The sequence below is a fragment of the Ipomoea triloba genome, chromosome 9 (assembly GCF_003576645.1).
Source record: "Ipomoea triloba cultivar NCNSP0323 chromosome 9, ASM357664v1".
NCBI classification, from domain to species: Eukaryota; Viridiplantae; Streptophyta; class Magnoliopsida; order Solanales; family Convolvulaceae; genus Ipomoea; species Ipomoea triloba.
The window spans coordinates 5,760,516-5,783,367 of record NC_044924.1 but is presented as its reverse complement, the minus strand read 5'-3'; the positions used below and the strand labels follow the sequence as shown (position 1 = coordinate 5,783,367).

Below are 22,852 nucleotides of genomic sequence, written 5' to 3'. Positions count from 1 at the left end.
TCTTTCTTATTTACAGTTTTCTTCATGACCGTGCCTGGCTAATTTATTTATTCTTGGCCAAATTACGTGAACCATTAACCATTTGTACTGTAAGATAAATTTGTGTCAACTGTGAATTCGTGATGGTTGAATAATTAAAATTCTTCTGTGTTTTTACCAAATATTTGTCAGATTAGTTGATGAATCTTATAATTATTTTTTTCTAGTCTGATAAACAAATAGGGCTGATGAATATTACAACTTTAGTGTTAATTCAGTTTTAACGAGAATATTAATCTAAATTAAACATAATTTCTTGTGCTTATATTATTTTGTTTTTTGAATTTTTCTGCTATCAAATTAAATTTAAGCATTTTGGCCGTAGTTATTTTTATCAATGAACAATGCTGATTATTGTTTTGGCCGTAGTTATTTTTATGTGTTTTTGTTTAGTTTCAAAAATTAATTCTACCCCCCTTTCCCTTTATATTTAGTACAAAAATCAATCTAGTTGCTTCTCCTAGGAACAATCCTTGCTCACACTAGTACATTTGTAAAGTTTGATCAATAATCCTAATATCTTGCATTTAACTATCCTTTTAAAGTCAAATGTCCATCCTTTGTATATGCCAAACCATAATCCATGGTTCATTTTAAGATATTTTAATTTAGTACCCTTTTAAATGCTTCCCAATAAAACATGCTAGGTTACCAATCCTAATTACAAGTGTTTGTACTTAATTTCTAATTCTTAAATATCATATCAATAATATATACATTTTTATTTGTTTTTCTTTTTTTTTAGTGATTTAGTACATTTTCCTTTGAGTTTTTTTTAGTGATTTAGTACATTTTCCTTTGAGTTTTTTTTAGTGTTTGACAATTAGTGAATAGCTAATAGCAGACAACAAATCACATACATTATAAAAAGTTTATGAGATCAGATTCTATATTTATGCATAAATCTTTGTTGTAACATATTTGTGTGCCCGTTTGAGACTACATATCAAATTCAAATACAACTCAATTTTAATTCAATAATGTTCAAAATCACAATCAAGAAAAAAAAATACACTTAGTATTTATTGGGACATGTGAATTGAATAGGTTATTAATTAAGGACAACCATTGATACTGGCTCCTCCATCTATGCATAGAATATGGCCGGTAATATATGCAGCCATCGGAGAGCAGAGGAATGCCACTGGCCCAGAAACCTCTGTAGTTTCACCGGGGCGACGCAATGGTGCCCTATTGATCATGTTGTTGAGTGATTCTCTTGCTACAGGATCTTGCTGTAACACGTTGAAAATTTTTAAGATTATTAGATTACTCAAAACCAAGCCCACAATAATAATAATAGTAATAATAGTTTACTTACTTGGACTAAAATAGTAAGAGGAGTTGTGATGACCCATGGTGCCACAGCATTGACGCGAATATTATCTTTTGCCCACTCGCATGCTAAGTTCTTTGTCAGTTGGTTTATTGCCGCTATAATTAATCAAGAAATTAAATAGTTAGATAATCAAAATATATAACATTGTATTTTATTTACTCCCAAACATACTAATTTTTCTATAGCATTAATTGATACTTATGTCGATAATACTGTTACAATCAAATCTGGTATATCTGATTGTATTAACTACTATATATACCAATGCCAATAATATCCAATATAATTATAATTACAGATGTAGTTACCTTTGGATGTTCCATAGAGAGTAGAACCAGGTGTGGAAATAACCCCGGAAGCAGAGGACACAAACACTACGCTTCCATTTCCAGAGGCTTTTAGCAAAGGGTATGCCAATTGAGATATGTGGAAAGAAGCATCAAGATTGGTGCTCATAACAAGAGACCAATCTTTTGCACTACAATCTTTAGCTTCCGTATATATTGCCAGACCTGCATTGTTTACCTACATTCAACATGGTAAATTAATTGGCATATATAGGGATTACTTGTTGACGATATTAAAGAGTTGACATCTAGGATTAATGATGTTCAATTCAGTTTTGTTAAGCGATCTGCGAATCGCGCCGCCCACTATGTTGCTAGGGAGGCCGTTTCTGTGTCAGGTTGCAATGAGTGGTTTGATACTCCTCCTTTGTTTCTTGTTGACATTCTTGCTGATGATTTAATGAATTAATTGTTTCTTCTCAAAAAATATATATATATATTTCTTTAATAATTTAAATTTGAAATATAACTTACCAAGATATCAAGTTTTCCGTTGAAGTGGTCACCAACAGTCTTCATAAGATTTTCGCGCTCCTCTCGAACTGTTAGGTTACAAGGCAGTCCTGACACTTTGTATCCCTTACTATTCCAGTCTTGCAAACATTGGTCCAGTTCTTCTGGCTCCAGAGCACAAGTATATACATCAGCTCCCAATTTCGCAAATTCTTCTACTATTGCAAGCCTAATTTAGTTTAAACAAATAAAAATATAAATATTCCATCACAAAAATTCTATTAATTTTTTTTAATTGATTCAAGCTAAGATATAACCAATAATTTACTTACCCTATTCCTCGGGCACCACCGGTGACGAGGACAGTCTTGCCATTGAAACACCATGATGCCATAGCTGAAGCTAGAGTATAAAATACACTGAAGTTATGAAATCAGAGGTGATACAAAATTAAGTAGATGATTAGAGTGTAGGAGCTGAGACGACCAATTCGTTGTTGTTGTGGTTTTGTGTCAGCAGTAAGTGGGTGGCTTATATAGGTAGAAGTAAACCTAAAGCATGGTCAAGAGTGGCAGGCTAATTTCCCCTTACAGATCAGATGTGCTATTTACAATTTTAAATTAACAGCCATCAGGTCCGCCATTATTGATTGATGAGTGCACCTTTATTTATTTATTTTCTGATCAACTCACTTGTTTTATCCGTCATGAATTCATAATATATTAAAACGGTAGGGACGCTATATTTCGAAACTAATTTTAATTATAACACCTAAAATTTTAAGGGTGACAAATCTAGTAGATCTAACAGTTTAAAATAAACAAACTTTGTAATATTTATGAAAATACTCCACTCATTTAAAATTTTGTAATATTTATGAAAATGACCCTGCTTATTTTTTTACTTGAATTCCCATCAATCAAATCTTGCAGATCAATGTTTTGAATTTGTTCACATGTTCTCACTTAAAGAATGGTTCTCATATGATTATATGGGCAGGATCAAATCAAAAAAGTTTTTTTTTTTTTCTGAATACTACTAACTCTAAATCAAAAAAGTATACTCATGTAAAAAGTGAGAAATTATCTTAGGCGCCAACCATGATTCCTTAATGATGGAAGGTTTTAGTCAAATAAAAAAATATAGCATCAATTTTATAATTATTTAAAACTTATAAGAGCGGAGTTCATTTTACCATTATTAAAAACTTAAAATTTTAATAGTGATAAGATCTTAGTCTTTGATTTCTCAAAATGTGTGTATATATATATATATAGAGAGATATCAAGCTTACTGGTAAGGTAAGTAGAGACAATAAAGTATAATAATAAAAAAAATGTTCCACCTATAGATCGGTCTGGCATGGCATTATTATGGCCTGGTGAGCCGCACACCAGGATTGTGCTTGTGGTAATTTCTTCTGACTTATTGCTATAAAATAATTAATATCCCTTTTAGAATAGATCTGAACTGACTATTCTCTACAAATTTATTTAATAAAAAGTTGTTATTTCAAATGTATAAAATGAATTAAAACTTGACATGTTTTAGTCAAATAAAAAAAATTAGACATTATTTCGACAAATCAGGGATTATCTTAGTATAAAAAAACAAAACAAAAAAAAAATCAATGAAGGTGTTGGGTTTATAACTTACTAATTAATTTTTGACTTATTTGATTAATTTTATCCGTTTAATTTGGTCAAATAGTTATTAAAAAAAAGGTTTCATATGTAGTGTTTTGGTTTCAATAAGTTAAAAAAGAAAAAAGTTACTTTGAATAATTTTTTTTGTATTAGTTGATTGTAAGTTATTCTTAATAATTGTTGGTTATTGTGATGTTTATATTTATTTAATTTTTATTTAAATTTATAATTTTAATGTTAAATTATTATTATTATTATGATAAACAAAAAATAATTTACAAATTTGCAAGCCATAAATGTTTCACCGCTTTTGCTGCCAAAATGGCAGCAAAGCGGCAAGCAATCTACTTTTTCTTGTTTTTTATTTTTTTTTTTAAAAAAAATTATTTTCTTTTATTATTATTTTATTATTATATTTATAATATAATATGAAATGGGACTCTGAGAGAGATTTGCAGAGATGTAATGTGAATAGTAAATGAATTGCAAATTTGGTGATTTGAAATTGGGACCCATTTTTTAGGGTGAGAGAGATTCGCTCCATACCCATTATTCATGAGAATATATCTAAGTCAAGCCCCAACATGGTGAGGTCTTGCCACACTTCTTACTTGTATAGGTAAATTTTTAATACCGTGCACCTACCATACAAGCACTTTATCGAAAGAGTTGTATATATGAAATTTAGTTTCAACCTCCCGTACATTGCGGGTCCAATCATTTTCCAAGGAATATATAGTGTTTGCAATATGAGAGTTCAATAGCCAACAACAAATAACATATATTATATAAAGTTTATGAGATCAGATTATTTATTTATGTATAAAGCATTAAAGCTAAGCTTTGTCGTAACATATTTGTGTGCTAGTGTGAAATTACATATCAAATTCAAATACAACTCAATTTTAATTCAATAATGTTTAAAATTACTATCAAGCAAAATAATATTCCATAACTTAGTATATATTGGGACACGTGAATTGAATACGTGACTAATTAAGGACAACCATTGATGCTAGCTCCTCCATCTACACATAGAATATGGCCAGTAATATATGCAGCCATTGGGGAGCATAGGAACGCCACTGGCCCAGAAACCTCTATAGTTTCACCGGTACGACGCAATGGCGTCCTATTGATCATACCATCCAGTGATTCTCTTGCTGCAGGATCTTGCTGTAACACGTTGAAATTTTTAAAGATTTTTAGATTACTCAAAGCTCAAAACCAAGGACACAATAATAATAACGGTAATAGTTTACTTACGCGGACTAAATTAGTAAGAGGGGTTGAGATGATCCATGGTGCCACTGCATTGACGCGAATATTATCTTTTGCCCACTCGCATGCTAAGTTCTTTGTCAGATGGTTTATTGCCGCTATAATTAATCAAGAAATTAAATAGTTAGATAATCTAAATATGTAACTTTGTATTTCATTTATCGCGAACCTTGATTTACACCTAATATTAATAATATTGTTACAATCAAATATGATATGTCTGATTATATCAACTACTATAGATACCAGTGCCAATAATATCCAATATAATTACAGATGTAATTACCTTTGGATGTTCCATAGATAGTAGAACCAGGTGTGGCAATAACCCCCGCAGCAGAGGACACAAACACTACGCTTCCGTTTCCAGAGGCTTTTAGCAAAGGATATGCCAACTGAGATATGTTGAAAGAAGCCTCAAGATTGGTGCTCATAACAAGAGACCAATCTTTTGGACTACAATCCTTAGCTTCCGTATATAATGCAACACCTGCATTGTTTACCTGCATCCGATATGGTAATTAATTGGCATATATAGGGATTCATAATATTTTTTTTTCTTTAATGATTTAAAATTTTAATATAACTTACCAAGATATCAAGCTTTCCGTTGAAGTGGTCACCAACGATTTTCATAAGATTTTCGCGCTCGTCTTGAACAGCAAGGTTACAGGACAGTCCTGATACTTTGTACCCCTTACTATTCCAGTCTTGTAAACATTGGTCCAGTTCATTTGGTTCCAGAGCACAAGTATATATATGGGCCCCATATTTCGCTAGCTCTTCTACTATAGCAAGCCTAATTTAGTTCAAACAAATGAAAAATATAATATTCCATTGTTAAATCCTAATAAAATATTTATTTAAAAAAAATTGATTAAAGCTAAGATAATTCACTTACCCTATTCCTCGAGCACCACCGGTGACGAGGACAGTCTTGTCGTTGAAACACCATGATGCCATAGCTGAAGTTAGGGTATAAAATATTCTAAAGTTAAGAAATCAAAGATATATGATACTAAATTAAGTACGATGATAAGAGTGTAGGAGGCGACCAATTTTTTGTTGGTGTGGTTGTGTCAGCTGTAACTGTGTGCCTTATATGAGTAGAAGTAAACCCCAACATGGTCAAGCGTGGCAGGCGAATTTCCACTTGGACAACAAATTATCAAGGAAGAATACAAAATATAGGAATTCCATAGGAAGAAAACTTTATTAAGTGCAGAGTTACTATTTACAATTTTAATTTTAGTCAACAGCCGCCAGGGCCGCCATTATTGATTAATTAGTGCACCTTCTATTATTTATTTTCGTAATAAGCTCAATTAAGTCATCTAACTATACACAATAATGTAATTAGGTCACTAAATTTAAAAAAAAAAATTATAATTAAATATCTAAACTAACTCATTTCATGCAATTCCTCTAATTTATAGGTTTCTAACAGGTCACCCCAAAATTAAAATATTTTTTAAATAATTTTTTTTAATAGAAAAAAAAAACAGCTTTGTCTCCATGGTCGGAGACGAAGCCATGGAGGCAAAGAGTCTCTTTGTCTCCGGCCAAAAACAAAGCTGTTTTTTTAATTAAATAATTATTTTTAAAAATTATTTAAAATTTGAAGTGACATGTAAGAAACTTACAAATTTGACGAATTGCATGAAATGTGGTAATTTAGGAATTCAATTATAGTTTTTTTTTTAGGTTCAGTGACTTAATTGCATTATGATATACATTTCGATAACCTATTTGAACCTTATTCCTTTATTTTCTAGTCAAATCATATATTTTATCCATCATGATATATTAAGACCCTACCCTCAAAACTAATCATAATTGTTACTGCTGTCTAGTAAGATTTCATGTGACACTCCTCATAAATTTATTCAATTTAATATCTAAATTAATTGGACGAGACATGTGCCACCTTATTCTCACACCCCTTGGCTATGGCTATCTTTTATTTATAAAGTGCTTTGAAGTATCTAATTTTAATTTTTTAATATGCTCTGTGTGTGTGCATATATAGCAATGCAAGCTTATTGGTAAGTTGAGACAAGAAAGTATAATAGAAAAAGGAACATGTTCCCTCCTGTTGGATGTGTGTCTTTCATTCATTGATGTCAATGAATTAACTAATTCATGACTAACACTAAAATTGATGACACATCAAAAGGAAAATTTTGTAGGAAAAATATAGAAGGGGTTTGTAGCATTGCTCAATAAAAAAAATGTTCTAATTGTAGAATATACTATAACTTTTATAATATACGCCAATTTAGATCGGTCTGGAATGGCATTATTATCCATTGTTATATGGTGGACCATGGTCCAAAAATGTTATCAATTTTTTTTAATTAAAAAAAAAAAGCAAAAACGGAGGTCATTACAAAAATCTCGTATTTATGATGTGCTTATAATAAAATGAAATTACAGTGTATCTAAAATAAAACTGAATAACATGTCTCACATATTGAGTGTATACTGGCAAATGAAACTATAGTTGAATTATAATGATATTTTAGTTATGCTATAATGAAACTATAGTGTATCTAAAATGAAACTGAGGAACATATATCATATATTGAGTGTATATTGTCAAATTAAATTGTAGTTGATTTAAAATGATACTTTAAATTTATTGTATTGAGTATATATTGTCAAATGAAACTGCAATTATATTAAAATGATACTTTAATTGTGTTGTAATCAGACTACAATATGTATAAAATGAAACTACTAACAGGTCTCACATATTGAGTGTGTATTGCACTGTTAAATGAAATTGTAGTTTTATCAAAATGATACTTTAGTTATGTTGTAATGAAACTGCATTGTATATATATAAAATGAAACTGAATAACAAGTTTCACATATTTGAGTGTATATCGTCCAATGAAACCATAGTTGAATTTGAATTATACTTTAGTGGTGTTGTAATAAAATTACATTGTATATAAAATGAAATTCAATAATATGTCTTACATATTGAGTGTATAATGTCAAATGAAATTATACTTAAAACAAAATGACATTTTAGTTGTATTGTAATAAAATTACCGCGTATATAAAATGAAATTAAAATAAATTTGTTGTTTATATATTTTGTTTTTGCATTACTATGTCACATTAAAATTTGTAAATTCTTTCTTTATTTTGAACCCATGTTATTAATATTATTTGATTATTTTATTGCCTTTTTTCATCAACTTTGTTTTTTATTACTTTATAACTTAGAAAATGTAGAGGGCCGAACATCTATTGCATTGCCACCAAAATCATCTCACGTTAGTTTGACTAATAAGACTCCTAACGCGAGTTTGGCCAACGATGGATTAGTTCTCAACACACCAACAAGTCAACTAACACAAGGTCAACATTTATTATATGTGTAATTCCTATATTTTTAATTACCCTATGGTCCATCTAAAAATTTAGTTCTTAAATTGTTTGCCTACATTTGTTTTCATTTTTCAAACAGATAATCACCTGACCAAAATAACGGAGTCATGTGTGGTTATAGGCAATAAAAGAAGAGCAAAAGCCATCCACCAAGGTATTTGTCATTTGTCATGCCATGTTTCTGTAATTATATTTATTTTTTCTAAATACTTTTATCTAAAATGTATGCTCTCTTTACTTTTTTAAGCGAAATTAGTTGTTTATATATCTTTTTTTTAATTACTATTACGCATAATAATGTTTTAACTGTTAATTTATTTTGGTATAATGTTATGAATTTGGTTACAGTATTTTATATTCTTTTAATCAACTTTGTTTCTTATCATGTTATAACTTAGAAAATGAAGATGGTCGGAAATCTCTTTTTGTGCCACAAAAATTATGTCATTTTAGTTTGACTGGTAACACTCCTGACGTGACGGTGAACAACAATGGATTATTTCTCAACACGCCCAGAAGTCAACTGACACAAGGTCAGTCTTTATTTTTTATTTAATTCAACCATTTTTAATTACCTGTTTGTCTATTTCTCAAATTTGTTCTAAATTTCGTTTGCTGCAATTGTTTCCTATTTGAAAACAGATAATCACCTGACTAAAATAACGGAGTCATGTGTGATTATAGGCAATAAAAGAAAAGCAAAACCCAACCACAAAGGTATTTCTCCCGTGATTAGAATAGTTTCTTTAATTATATTTATTTGTTCTTTCTAATTAGTTTTCGCAAAAACATATGCTCTCCTTACTTTTTTAATACAAATTGGTTGTTTATATATCTTATTTTTAATTACTATTACGCTTTAAAATGTTTTAACTGTTTATTTATTTTGGCATAATGTTATAAATTTGGTTACACTATTTTATAGTCTTTTAATCAACTTTGTTTCTTATCATGTTATAACTTAGAAAATGAAGATGGTCGGAAATGTCATTTTGTGCCACAAAAATCATGTCATGTTAGTTTGACTGATAACACTCCTGACGTGACGTTGACCAACAATGTATTATTTCTCAACACGCCCAGAAGTCAAGTAACACAAGGTCAGTCTTTATTTTTTTTTTATTAACTTTAAACTTTAGTTCAAAATTTCTTTGTCTTCATATTAATTTATTTTGCTTTTTGATTCTAAATCCATTCCTATATATACAGATACGACATTTGTAGAAGCATCATCCTCAATGAACCGTTGTTTAATGGAAGATTTTGACGATGCTGTTTTAAATCAACAATCCCTTGCATCTTTAACAAATGGTATAGTTGATAAATTTTTTTATAATTATTAGCCAATTTTCTAATTATTTAAACTTATGTAGGTGAATATTTGGATTTTGCTGATCCCACATATTTATGTCCTCATTGTGGAGCGCTGTTTTGGTTGGAAGAACGAGTGAACAAATCAGTTGGTACTAAGAACCCTAAGTTCTCACTTTGTTGTACTCATGGAAAAATTCAATTACCAAGGCCTACAACTCCACCTCCTCAGATTTTTCGTTTGTTTTTCAATCAAGATGGTCGAAGTAAACATTTTCTGGAGAATATTAGGTCTTATAATAATATGTTTTGCTTTACATCAATGGGAGGAAAGATCGATAGAACAGTCAATGTTGGCACAAGCCCGCCTGTCTTTAGATTGCATGGTCAAAATTTCCATTTAATGGGGAGTTTGCTGCCACAACAAGGCCAAAGGCCGAAATTTGCCCAGTTGTATATTTACGACACTCAGAATGAAGATTCCAATCGATTGAATGCAGTCGGGTAATTTAGAACTATTTTTATATATAGTATTTAATTTAAGTATTCTTATGCCCTAATATTTTCCTATATACCAAATTATTTCAATATGGTTTCCTGCATTGTTATTTATGTAGGGACAATGATACTACCAACAGATTGCATCTTGATATTGTTCAAAATATTAAAGATGCTTTGGATGAAAACAATGCATTCGTGAAGTCATTATATATATAGTATTTAATTTAACAATGCTTTGGATGAAAATATTAAAGACTTCCGTTCAAATTTCAAAGGAAGCAGTTCCCGGTGATGTTGTCCTATGCAATGACAATAAACAAAAGCCAGGGACAAACATTGTCAGTAGTAGGTTTACTATTGAAGAAACCAGTATTCAACCATGGTCAGTTGTATGTTGCAGTTTCCAGTGTTAGTAATCCGGATGGACTCAAAGTCTTAATTGCTGATGAAACCAAGGGCTTAGTCAACTATACACAAAATGTGGTTTACAATGAAATTTTCAATAATTTGTAATTCTATTTTCCATTCAATATATAATGAAGCCATAATCTTTTTCAACGAGTACTATAATATGTTATTTTCCTTTTTTTTCCAATTTATTAGACAATTATTATCGTTCAAAATCAACAACTACTAAAGGCCGTGCATCGCACGGGTGCAATACTAGTTATTATTAAAAACAAAAGAATATATAGTTAAATTAATAAACAACAACAACAACAATGGTAAATAATAATAAAAACTACTTATTTAAAAATTCATATTTAAAAAAATAATTTAAGTTATAATTCAATAAATAAAATAATAGAGATTCATGTGTTTTTAACTCATTTATATATTATTTACAGATAATAAAAAATTAATTTACCAAATATTTTCCAACAAAATAGTAATACTACCTGCGAGTTAAAACAACTAATGCCGTCAACTATCAACTATGACTCTATGAGTATCATTTAACTTGGAGTTAATTCCAGCATTGGTCCTCCGACTATCGTGATTTTCCACAATTAGACCTTGACTTTTAATTTGGACAATTTAGACACTTGACTATCAAAATGTTTCCAATGTTGGTCCTTTCGTCATAAATTGGTTAAGTGAACGTCAAATTTAGGGGTAAAACGGTCTTATAACATGTTCTGAGTATAATACTTCATCGTTCTCCTCTCTGCGATAGAATGAAATATCTTTCTGCATAAAGATAGATTTTGATTTTACAAATCACAATGCAAAACATTAAAAGAAAGAGCCTTTGAGTTGTTAGATTTGGCATGGGCACTGCATTTAATTACAGTATAAATTTTGATTTATGTACTTGAACGTAGAAGGTCATTGAACAATTAAGGTAAAAACATCAGTCTGAAGGTGTAAATTACAATGAATAGAAGAAGAGACATATACATATGAATTAAAGCTGTAACTCTGTAAGTCTAACCACACATCTGAAACACAGTGGAAAAGCAATGAATTTGAGAAGCCAAAGAAAGAATCAAGGGTACCCAAATAGCACGAAAATCCCTAGTAAAATGAGCCAAATAATATGAACCAGCAATAGAGCTTGACTTGATCCACCATTCCCCACATCGCAAAACCCCAATCGCACCAGTAAGTCACGCCATCAACGCCGCAAACCGAGTTAGGCCGGAAACACTTGATTGGGCAGGAAGTCGAGGGATCCAGCATGGGGCAGACGCCACTATCGTCCTCATCCGATGGCAATAGGAGCGGAATTTGCTTGACTCTACCAAGACAGATGTGAACAAACAAAAAACGACAATGAGAAGGGCGAACACGAGGAGAGAAAACAGAGGTTTCGGTGACGAAATCATGGTGAGCTTGAAGCGGAACTCACCCTTTGCTGTCGATTTCCAAAATTATTATACTGAGAAACCGTAAAAATCCTTTGAAATTATCAAACCCTAAGATGAGTTTTGAGATTTTGGGCCTTTTGAGGATGAAAGAAAGGTATTTTGAGGAAGGATAGCAGTATATTACGTATAAGACAGATGTATTATACACAAAGTATATTAAAAGACTATTTTACCCCTCAATTTGACGTCCACTTAACCAGCTTGTGACGGAATGACCAACATTGAAAACATTTTGATAGTCAAGGGTCTAAATTGTCCAAATTAAAAGTCGAGATCCAATTGTGAAAAATCACGATAGTCGGAGGACCAATCCTGGAATTAACTCTTTAACTTGTAATTGCTAAACACTCCAATATAATATAAGGATAATTTTAAAGACAGATGATAGGATGATTTTACGTTCAACGTGTTTGTTGCCTTGTTGGTGTATTGCTACATCAGTCCATTTGTAAGCCACCTGAGATTTAGGACATCATTTTTAAGTTTATGGGCAGTTTATGGTATACACAATGTTGTGTGAATCATAATAAAAAGTATATTTTTAATATACTAAAAATATATTATTTATATATGTACTAGTTGTACATTATATAAAATAATATACTTTTAATATAATAATATACTTTTCTTGAATACAATGTACATTTTTAATATATTAAAAATATATTATTTATATATTAAATATATATTATTTGAAAGTCTGGTCCACACAACTCTATAAGCCTTAAAGTCTATGTATTTGGGTTTTACCTTAATATCTACAACATATCTTTGCTGGGCTAATCCACCTATAATTTATTTTTAAAATATGTTGTATCAAGTTTTCCACTTATGTTGGGCTAGGACTAGGTCCCCGCCCTAAACATTGATAAGAAGATGGGCAAACTAGGCCTGTATCATGCAATGCATGCATGTTCATATGATTTGTTCATTTATATAATATTTATAATGCACCGAATTCATGTTCATTATATTATGTTTATGTGTATGTGTATTATGAACATAAATTTTGTACATTATAAAGTTAAATTCTGTGTATTGGATCATTGTCCGCAGTGTTGTTGATCCTGGTCCATGATATATCGATTGACTGTTCCCTTCCTTTCGATTAAAAGAGATATATAATTTTGTAATGTTAGAGCAATTTGTACCAGGAATAGTATAGTTTGGGCTTTGCCTTAATATCTGCAACATATCTTTTCTGGGCTAATCCACCTATAATTTATTTATTTATTAACGAGGTAAACCCCACTCCTCACTATGTGAGTATGTGGGTAAAGCCCTCGCCCTGTGACCCTAGCCGGCAAAGAGCCACAAGGAGGTAAATCAGCCTAGGTTACCCATAGCTGACCGGCACAAACTCAAGGGCTTGAGGTTCGAACCCACGACCTCTCGGCTGCAGGTGTAATCCACCTATAATTTATTGTTTAAATATGTTGTCTCAAGTTTTCCACTGATGTTGGGCTAGATCCACGTCGTCCCTGCCCAAAACATAGATAAGAAGATGGGCAATTTTTATTTTATTTTATTTTATTTTTTTATTTGGGTTTGTCAAAAAATTTGTGTTTAAATAAACAAATATATGTGTGTCTATGTGTATCGGCAAATTATGCTGTGGACCCAGGTCCACCTTGCAAGGTGGATCTGGGTCCGAAACTACGTCATTTTTTGTCTCTTTTTTTTTTTTTAAATTAGTAAACATATTGCTAAATATAGAGTTGTCTAAAAATGTATGAATGTAGAGGTTTCAAAGTGTGAATGTAGAGTATAGGAATTGAATGTAGAGGTTTCAAAGTGTGAATGTAGAGTATAGGAATCGTGAATGTACATTTATGAGTGTGAATGTAGAGTATAGGAATCGTGAATGTACATTTATGATTGTGTGAATGTAGAGTTGTCCAGAAATGTGTGAATGTGGAGGTTTCAAATTGTGAATATAGAGTATAGAAATCGTGAATGTAGAGTTATGCATGTGTGAATCTGTAATAGAATTAAAAGTTCTAGCAACTTGTAGCCCTGTAATGTGTGAATGTGAAGTTCTCAAGTTGTGAATATAGAGTATATGACCTGTGAATATAGAGTTTTGAATGTGTGAATGCATAACAGTGGTAATATAGTTACTAAACATATAATCTTGTAATGTGTGAATGTGGAGTTTACAAAGTGTGAATGTAGAGTATCATATAATACTATAATGTGTGAATGTGGAGTTTACAAAGTGTGAATGTAGAGTATAATGTATGTGAATGTGGAGTTTACAAAGTGTGAATGTAAAGTACAGTGTATGTGAATGTAGAGTATATAGTGTATATGAATTTAGACCCAGGTCCACCTTGCAAGGTGGACCTGGGTCCACGGCATAACAATTGATATGTGTCCGTGCACATATACATTTGGACTGATTATGAGATATTTGGTAAAATTGACTTAAAGAATAAACTTTTTTTATACAATGAAACAAAAAACATATATCGGAGCCTAGGATCTTATAGAGTGACAATATTTTCTCATGAATTCATCATTTTAAGATAGTTATTATATCACTATTATTTGAACCCAAGATTTCGAATTAAATTTTAAGAAAATTGTGTCATTTAATTTGCACTCTTATGGATAAGGTTTTAATTTAGAAAAATGCTATTTATTCCTCTAAATTTTAATTTATCCCTAATATTTTTCTCATGATGTGGTTAATAATTATTGTTTGTCCATGAATTAAGTGATCCTACTATTAATTAAAAATAAAATTACTTGTCTAATTAGAAAATATCACGTAAGGAGGAAAAAATTTTGAAGGAGTAAGTAACATTACTCATTAATTTAAATGGAAGAAACATAATTGGTTGAATATGACTATATGTGGTTGTGTATTATCTTATTTTACATACTTTTTTACTCTTTGTCAGTTTATGTCACACGACATAATGTGAAACCAAAATGGCTTCAGCGGCAAAAGTGGTTAAAAGCATTGAACAATGTGCACCTGTACCATTCTTAACAGACACTCCGGACAACTAGTTCGCCACATTGTCTATTACTTCCTACTTTACTAGAAATTTATCACTTATTTGTTTGTTTGGTTATTCTTTTTATTACTCAATTTTTTCAATTTTATCGGACTATATTCTAAAAAAAGTAAGTATGTCCAACATTAAGACTCACACCTAATTATACATTTCCACACGCCCAACTCCAACCTCAACCTAATTTAGTGAGTCTAAGTCCAACTTATTTATGATACAACTCTTACCCTATCGCTGAAAATAAATCTAAAGTGTAACACCTCAACCATTAAATCATTATTGTGTGNTTCAAAGTGTGAATGTAGAGTATAGGAATCGTGAATGTACATTTATGATTGTGTGAATGTAGAGTTGTCCAGAAATGTGTGAATGTGGAGGTTTCAAATTGTGAATATAGAGTATAGAAATCGTGAATGTAGAGTTATGCATGTGTGAATCTGTAATAGAATTAAAAGTTCTAGCAACTTGTAGCCCTGTAATGTGTGAATGTGAAGTTCTCAAGTTGTGAATATAGAGTATATGACCTGTGAATATAGAGTTTTGAATGTGTGAATGCATAACAGTGGTAATATAGTTACTAAACATATAATCTTGTAATGTGTGAATGTGGAGTTTACAAAGTGTGAATGTAGAGTATCATATAATACTATAATGTGTGAATGTGGAGTTTACAAAGTGTGAATGTAGAGTATAATGTATGTGAATGTGGAGTTTACAAAGTGTGAATGTAAAGTACAGTGTATGTGAATGTAGAGTATATAGTGTATATGAATTTAGACCCAGGTCCACCTTGCAAGGTGGACCTGGGTCCACGGCATAACAATTGATATGTGTCCGTGCACATATACATTTGGACTGATTATGAGATATTTGGTAAAATTGACTTAAAGAATAAACTTTTTTTATACAATGAAACAAAAAACATATATCGGAGCCTAGGATCTTATAGAGTGACAATATTTTCTCATGAATTCATCATTTTAAGATAGTTATTATATCACTATTATTTGAACCCAAGATTTCGAATTAAATTTTAAGAAAATTGTGTCATTTAATTTGCACTCTTATGGATAAGGTTTTAATTTAGAAAAATGCTATTTATTCCTCTAAATTTTAATTTATCCCTAATATTTTTCTCATGATGTGGTTAATAATTATTGTTTGTCCATGAATTAAGTGATCCTACTATTAATTAAAAATAAAATTACTTGTCTAATTAGAAAATATCACGTAAGGAGGAAAAAATTTTGAAGGAGTAAGTAACATTACTCATTAATTTAAATGGAAGAAACATAATTGGTTGAATATGACTATATGTGGTTGTGTATTATCTTATTTTACATACTTTTTTACTCTTTGTCAGTTTATGTCACACGACATAATGTGAAACCAAAATGGCTTCAGCGGCAAAAGTGGTTAAAAGCATTGAACAATGTGCACCTGTACCATTCTTAACAGACACTCCGGACAACTAGTTCGCCACATTGTCTATTACTTCCTACTTTACTAGAAATTTATCACTTATTTGTTTGTTTGGTTATTCTTTTTATTACTCAATTTTTTCAATTTTATCGGACTATATTCTAAAAAAAGTAAGTATGTCCAACATTAAGACTCACACCTAATTATACATTTCCACACGCCCAACTCCAACCTCAACCTAATTTAGTGAGTCTAAGTCCAACTTATTTATGATACAACTCTTACCCTATCGCTGAAAATAAATCTAAAGTGTAACACCTCAACCATTAAATCATTATTGTGTGATGAGTACTTATTTGTTTTTCATGGTTAAATTAATTCAAAATCGAGAATACAAAATCAGCGACAGTAATTTATTGGGCCCTAAGACTATAAGTAAAGGCAAAAGCAAGAAAGCTCATCTTGGGCCATGTGATTTAGGTGATCGAAAAATAAATTAAAAATGGAGCATGCCATACCAACAAGGCTCTAAATATGAGTGCTTTTTCAGTTTTTTGAACCCTAAAAATATGCTTTGATGCTCTTTTAGCGACAGGATTCAAGCAACGTTTGTCACTACGAACGTAAGCCAATGCTTTCGGTAGATAAAAAACAGTATAGTAATCTTTGTTTGGATTAATTTCGACTTTTAATGAGAGGGTATACATCAATTAACAAATGACTTTATGATGCATGCAGTTTTTATTGCATTTATTTTAAGTGCTTTGGTTTTTTGGGCATACATAAAAAAGATAGTAGTAACTAGTAAGTATACCAATATTCTTGTGCACTAATGGATTCCATATTTCCTTATAATAATACTACATATAGAAATGCCGTATATTAAATATATAAAAAAAATATGGGTGAAAATGAATTATGATCGATACTTGTTTTAAAATAAGAATTCAATGGGATGTGGGGGTTAGTTGAGAGATGTGATTGGTTCGTGGTTGGCAAGATTCACCTATAAATCCTATAATATGAGTAATTGTGATGTGAATATGTGATAGAAGATTTTGTAGTGTTATAGTTGAATGCGACTCAATTATGATAGTGAAATGACTTACAATAGGTGATGTTTTGAGAGGTCCTATGACCAATATATGGTGGAGATGTGTATACAGATATTTAGATGACGTAGTAATATTATATTCATATTGAGCATGTTATAAAGAGCTAGTAGATATGCTTGTTAAAGCATTCACAGTTTGCTAATGAGTTTCGTGTGATTGGTCATTCTCTTCTTGCAGTTTTTTATAAACTTATGTTGTATAACTAACTAGGTATCCCTTAACCTAGGCGTGTATCATGCATGCATGTCATATATGATTTGTTCATGGGGTGTTCCTTCCTTTTGATAAAAGAGAAAATTTTGTAATTTTAGAACAATTTGTTATTAAATAAGTGATATTGATCATTTAATTTAAGTATGATGACCTGATATAATAAATACCCTTGAATTTGTATATTTATGACTTATGAGATTGCAATATGTTCCACCAATTACTTAGAACCATGCATGCATACCTTACTTAGCATTATTTAATTTGTATTAATAATTCAGCCTTAAATATAATGGGGTGCAAAAAATTGATTGATAAAGATAAGGACTAAATTCAAGAAAAGCAAATATAATACACCCTTTTGACACCACAAAAATGTAATTCATTGACCAATATAATATTAATGCAACAACATATATCTTTATATTAATATCAGATTACAAGATGAAATACAAAATTTTAAATCGCGACAACCCTTCATTATTGCTATTAAACTTATTAGGAAGGAAAATACAAATAAGGATTAGTAAATGGTAGTATCTAGAAATGGAAGCCACCGGCGGTGTAGCCTCCATCAATTTGGACAATCTGGCCGGTGATGTGAGAAGCACCCGGTAGGCAAAAAAATGCCACCAACGGCGATATCTCATCGGCTTCTGCCAACGGCTTCACTGGAGTTCTCATCATAATTGGACCAAACATTGCCTGGATTGCTGGATCAATGTCTTCCTGCAAATTAATACCAAATTTATATATTTTGATTTATGTTATAATTTAATATTGGGCAAGGGCCACTCAATTGGGCGAGAATGCACATGGACCAAACCACACTAAGATTGAATCTAGCTAGTCTAACCCATAACCTTATAAACTCATATTTTATCTCTTATTTTCTTAACATATATGTAGCAGATGATACGAAATTAATTTTTTGCTTTTAAGAGCAGAGGAGTCTTACAGGCTTCATGATTGTGGTTCTGACGGCCCAGGGTGAAACTGTGTTGACCCGGATGCCATCCTTTGCCCATTCACAAGCCAGATTCTTGGTCAACTGGTTTATAGCAGCTGAAATATTTATAATATTAGTCTGATCTGTATTTTACAGTTTACTCGAGCTGAGCTTAAATAGACCTCCAGAATTATTTGTTTTACCTTTAGAGCTTCCATAAATGGAGAGGGCAGGCAATGCAGTGGCGCCAGCCATAGAGGAGATGAAAACAATGCTTGCGTCTCCAGATGCCTTCAGGAGGGGGTAACACAGTTGTGCCACATGGTATGGTGACTCCAAATTTGTTTGAATAATGTTTGAAAATTCTTCGGGATTGTAGTCGTTCGCTTTCCTCATCTTACTGATTGCAGCGTTGTTCACCTAACAAATAAAAACGAGTTACAATTAATCTTATAGTGATAAAGATATTGATAGAGTATGCATCAATCACGAACATGTTGCTTGATTGATACAAGAGTTGTGTAGGTAAAACCCAACAAATTGGGCTGTTTGATTGGGGTATGTAAAGTGAGATTGATGGTCCTAGCCTCCTAGGTAGTACGCATTTCCCGCAGGTTGTTTTTTCTTTCCGTGTCCAATTTTGGAGTGGCCCCCCTAGTATGACTTCTCTCATTTTTTTTTTTTGCTTAATTACTCGCTAAATAAGGATTCTATCTGCCGGCAGATAAAGATTCCGTCATTTTCAATGCTTTATCCTTGTTCACACTATTCCAGCTACTTTTTTTTTTTTTTTCCTATTCGTTATTTCCCCTGTTTCTCCATGAATGTAATTATTATCTTCCACTAATGATGATGTTTGAAAATCTGGTCACCCCATGATGTATAATTCCTAATCAAACAGTAATCTCGATTCCAAAACCAAGAAAAAGAAAGCCGAGAAAGGGGGATCTTAGCTTGAATCCATTCCCATGAACTTACAAGGATGTTAAGCTTGCCATTGAAGACAGAGGAGACGGTTTCGATGAGCTCCACCCTCTGTTCCTTGGACGACAGGTCGCAAACGGAGCCGGTGACTTTGAAGCCTTTTGCCTGCCATTCCCGGACCTTTTCGTCGAGCTCCGTCTGATTCCGGGAGCACGTGTGGACTGCGGCTCCGAATCCGGCCAGTTCCTCCACTATAGCAGCCCTGAATTAATGATTTTGTAAAGAGATTTGGTTATATAATTCTTTCCCTAAAATCTGATCGAGTTGGGTTTAGAGTTGACTCACCCTATGCCTCTGGTTCCGCCGGAAACCAGAGCCGTCTTCCCCTGAAGAGACCATCTTGAGTTCCGGTTGCTCTGCTCTCCTTCCCCGGCCATGTCTCACCTTCTGTACAAATTGTGTTTGTTCTTAAGTAGAATATAGTGAGAGTAGGATGCTACTGTACTGCTCTTGTTTGGGAGATTGGTACAAGGATACCTCGCATTTATAGCCCAATTTTTTTAAGAGTATAATTCCCCGTCATATGAAATATAAAATACTAATAAAAATATATAGCATTTTCCACTAAGGAACAGCGTGAGACTTGTGATCTACGAATTGCAATTGGGTGGAAGTCAATGGAGTTTGAGGTGACTAATAACATTATGGATTAGACTATTCTTATTGTAATATTTTCTCACTTTCAAAATTATATTATACCTTCAATCATTAAATTTGTAATTCCTTTAACGGTTTCACTTTTACATCATAATATAATAAGGGTGCGTTTGGTTCGTACATGGGAATCAGAATCGGAATGGTATCAAATACTTGGTAATGGTAATGGGTTTTGGTGAAAGTATTTAGCATGTTTGGTAGTTGGTTGGAATGGGAATGATTATTAATAGTTGAGGAAGAAAGGAGGAAGGGAGATGAAACCCTTATTTAATAAGGGTATGTGTTTTCTCATTAATGGGATATTTCAAACCCATAGTAGCATTCACAAAACCTATCAACCAAACACAAGCAATCACTTTCATACACATTCCTTAGTCCTAAACCACCAACCAAACACACCCTAAATTCATATATTTTTCAATATATAATAACAACAACAATAATATAACTCAATGGGGTAGCTCATGTGTTAAGTGAGCTCTAGTGGAGAAGAATTTTGGGAGGAGTTCGAAATCTTGCAAGCTGTCATTTGGCACCAAAAGCAATGAGTTTGAAATCTTGCAAAATTTGTAAGCTTTCATGTCACCTCACCTTGAAAGTTGAAAGCACCAAAATTGTTGGAATGAGGTTAATCGTAGAGAGTTTCATAGAAATCAACAATTGCTAATGGTCAAATTTTAGTTTAGTTTTTTTTTTTTAAATACTAATTTATTAGTTCTCCCCTTTCTAGAATTTGAACAGGTCAAGATGATATTAGTATTTGCATTTTGAATTATGGAGCGTTTTTCCCTCTTTTAAAATCATATTTTATGATTGCCCAATAGACGGATTTGATAGCATTGACTACTGACTGCTAATTAATATTAAAAAAATATAATTATCATTGTCGAACAAATCTTAATTCATAAAAGTGAAATCTCTTGTCCTAGAGTGACATAAGTCTCTACACCCTAGTTCTACAGAAAATGTGAATGTATTAAATTATGATGTCTCAGTAACTCATTAACCCTTTAGGTGAGATTACCAATAACGGGTGTTTACAAAGAGCCACTATCTCTCTACCTACTCCTCTCCCCTCCAATAAGAGGTTGAACTACTTTTCCAATACAACGATCAAGATTTGATCATATATCAGGTCGACTCACTTGAGTTAACTCGGCTAACTCTGCCGAGTTGGGCGAGTTAACTCGGCCAAATTTGGCCGAGTCGGCCGCCAACTCAACCCAATCGGCCAGGTTAGGTGTTAGGCGACTGGCCACCTAAGCATACGCCTAAGGAGCAATTCGCCTTAGTTTAGGGACGTTTAGCGCCTAGGCGGTACCTAAGCAGTCTAAGCGGGGAATTTTTGCAACAGTGGAAGAAACACTAACTCACTGGTGGAGATTTAGTGAGGTTTATCTTTTAAACTTAGATAGACTTTTTGCATTTGGATTATTGACATTTTATTCTCTTTGAATTTTGATGTGCCAAAAAATTTATTAACTATATATTTTCAATGAATAATCTATATACATATATTTGATAATTGAGGAGTTTGTAATTCGACTATGATTGGAAAAGAATCAGAGCATGGACCATAATATAAAATTTGTGCGTTTTAGATTCACCTTAAAATTCTTATCATCTTTTACTTTATGACCTTCTAGAATATGATAATTTTCCTTGGTAGAAATGCATAATTCAAGATCTTTAACATCAACTTGCACTATAAGTTCAGATATTATTATTTTTATTATTTTTATTTTTATTATTATTATTAGTAGTAGTAGTGGTGTAATGTGTAATGACCACATTTTAGGTAACATAGTAATATACACCGCGTGAAAATAATGAAGAGAATAAAAAATGTATTGGTTCATCATATAATGATATAAATTTTCCCTTCTCTATCCTTTTTTTTTTCTTTTTTTCTTTTAGAGTATGGCAACTATTTGAAGTAAAGTCATGTTTTATCTCCCTTGTTTTATACAATTTTAATTATTTTTAGAATCATAGTCAATTTTTACAATCTTTTGAGTTGTAATATAAGACATTTAATTGATTCACTCAGGCAAAATAATTAATGATCAAGTCATAGACATATACAAAATTCAAATCTTTTTTTTTTTTTTAAGATAGCGAGAGAAACTTACAAATACTATCACATAGTAAATCTCACTCATATGTAATATCTCACCAACCACACATGAAAGATAAATCGTATTAAAAAGATTTTGCTAGACTAGTTTGATCAAGAGAGTAAACTCAATCAAATTTATCTTTTATATATATATAGAGTTGGACTTGATCAAACAAAGCGGAG

The 22,852-nt window shown here is 31.7% G+C and overlaps 3 protein-coding genes across 3 annotated transcripts; all 3 read right to left on the bottom strand.

Annotated features, from left to right (window-relative positions):
• Positions 1-903: 903 nt before the first annotated feature.
• LOC116028733 (tropinone reductase homolog) lies at positions 904-2,675 on the bottom strand. Its single transcript, XM_031270544.1, has 5 exons — positions 2,511-2,675; positions 2,200-2,407; positions 1,687-1,903; positions 1,361-1,473; positions 904-1,274 (listed from the first exon to the last, which is right to left on the bottom strand). The coding sequence occupies exons 1-5, from the start codon at positions 2,570-2,572 to the stop codon at positions 1,095-1,097; spliced, it is 780 nt and encodes a 259-aa protein (XP_031126404.1). The 5' UTR covers positions 2,573-2,675; the 3' UTR covers positions 904-1,094.
• Positions 2,676-4,666: 1,991 nt separating this feature from the next.
• LOC116028734 (tropinone reductase homolog) lies at positions 4,667-6,163 on the bottom strand. Its single transcript, XM_031270545.1, has 5 exons — positions 6,007-6,163; positions 5,697-5,904; positions 5,392-5,608; positions 5,091-5,203; positions 4,667-5,000 (listed from the first exon to the last, which is right to left on the bottom strand). Exons 1-5 carry the CDS (start codon positions 6,066-6,068, stop codon positions 4,821-4,823), a joined length of 780 nt encoding a protein of 259 aa, XP_031126405.1. The 5' UTR covers positions 6,069-6,163; the 3' UTR covers positions 4,667-4,820.
• A 12,156-nt stretch (positions 6,164-18,319) lies between these two features.
• On the bottom strand, positions 18,320-20,366 carry LOC116028416 (tropinone reductase homolog At2g29290-like). Its single transcript, XM_031270131.1, has 5 exons — positions 20,179-20,366; positions 19,888-20,095; positions 19,113-19,329; positions 18,919-19,025; positions 18,320-18,689 (listed from the first exon to the last, which is right to left on the bottom strand). Exons 1-5 carry the CDS (start codon positions 20,268-20,270, stop codon positions 18,501-18,503), a joined length of 813 nt encoding a protein of 270 aa, XP_031125991.1. The 5' UTR covers positions 20,271-20,366; the 3' UTR covers positions 18,320-18,500.
• Positions 20,367-22,852: the final 2,486 nt, after the last annotated feature.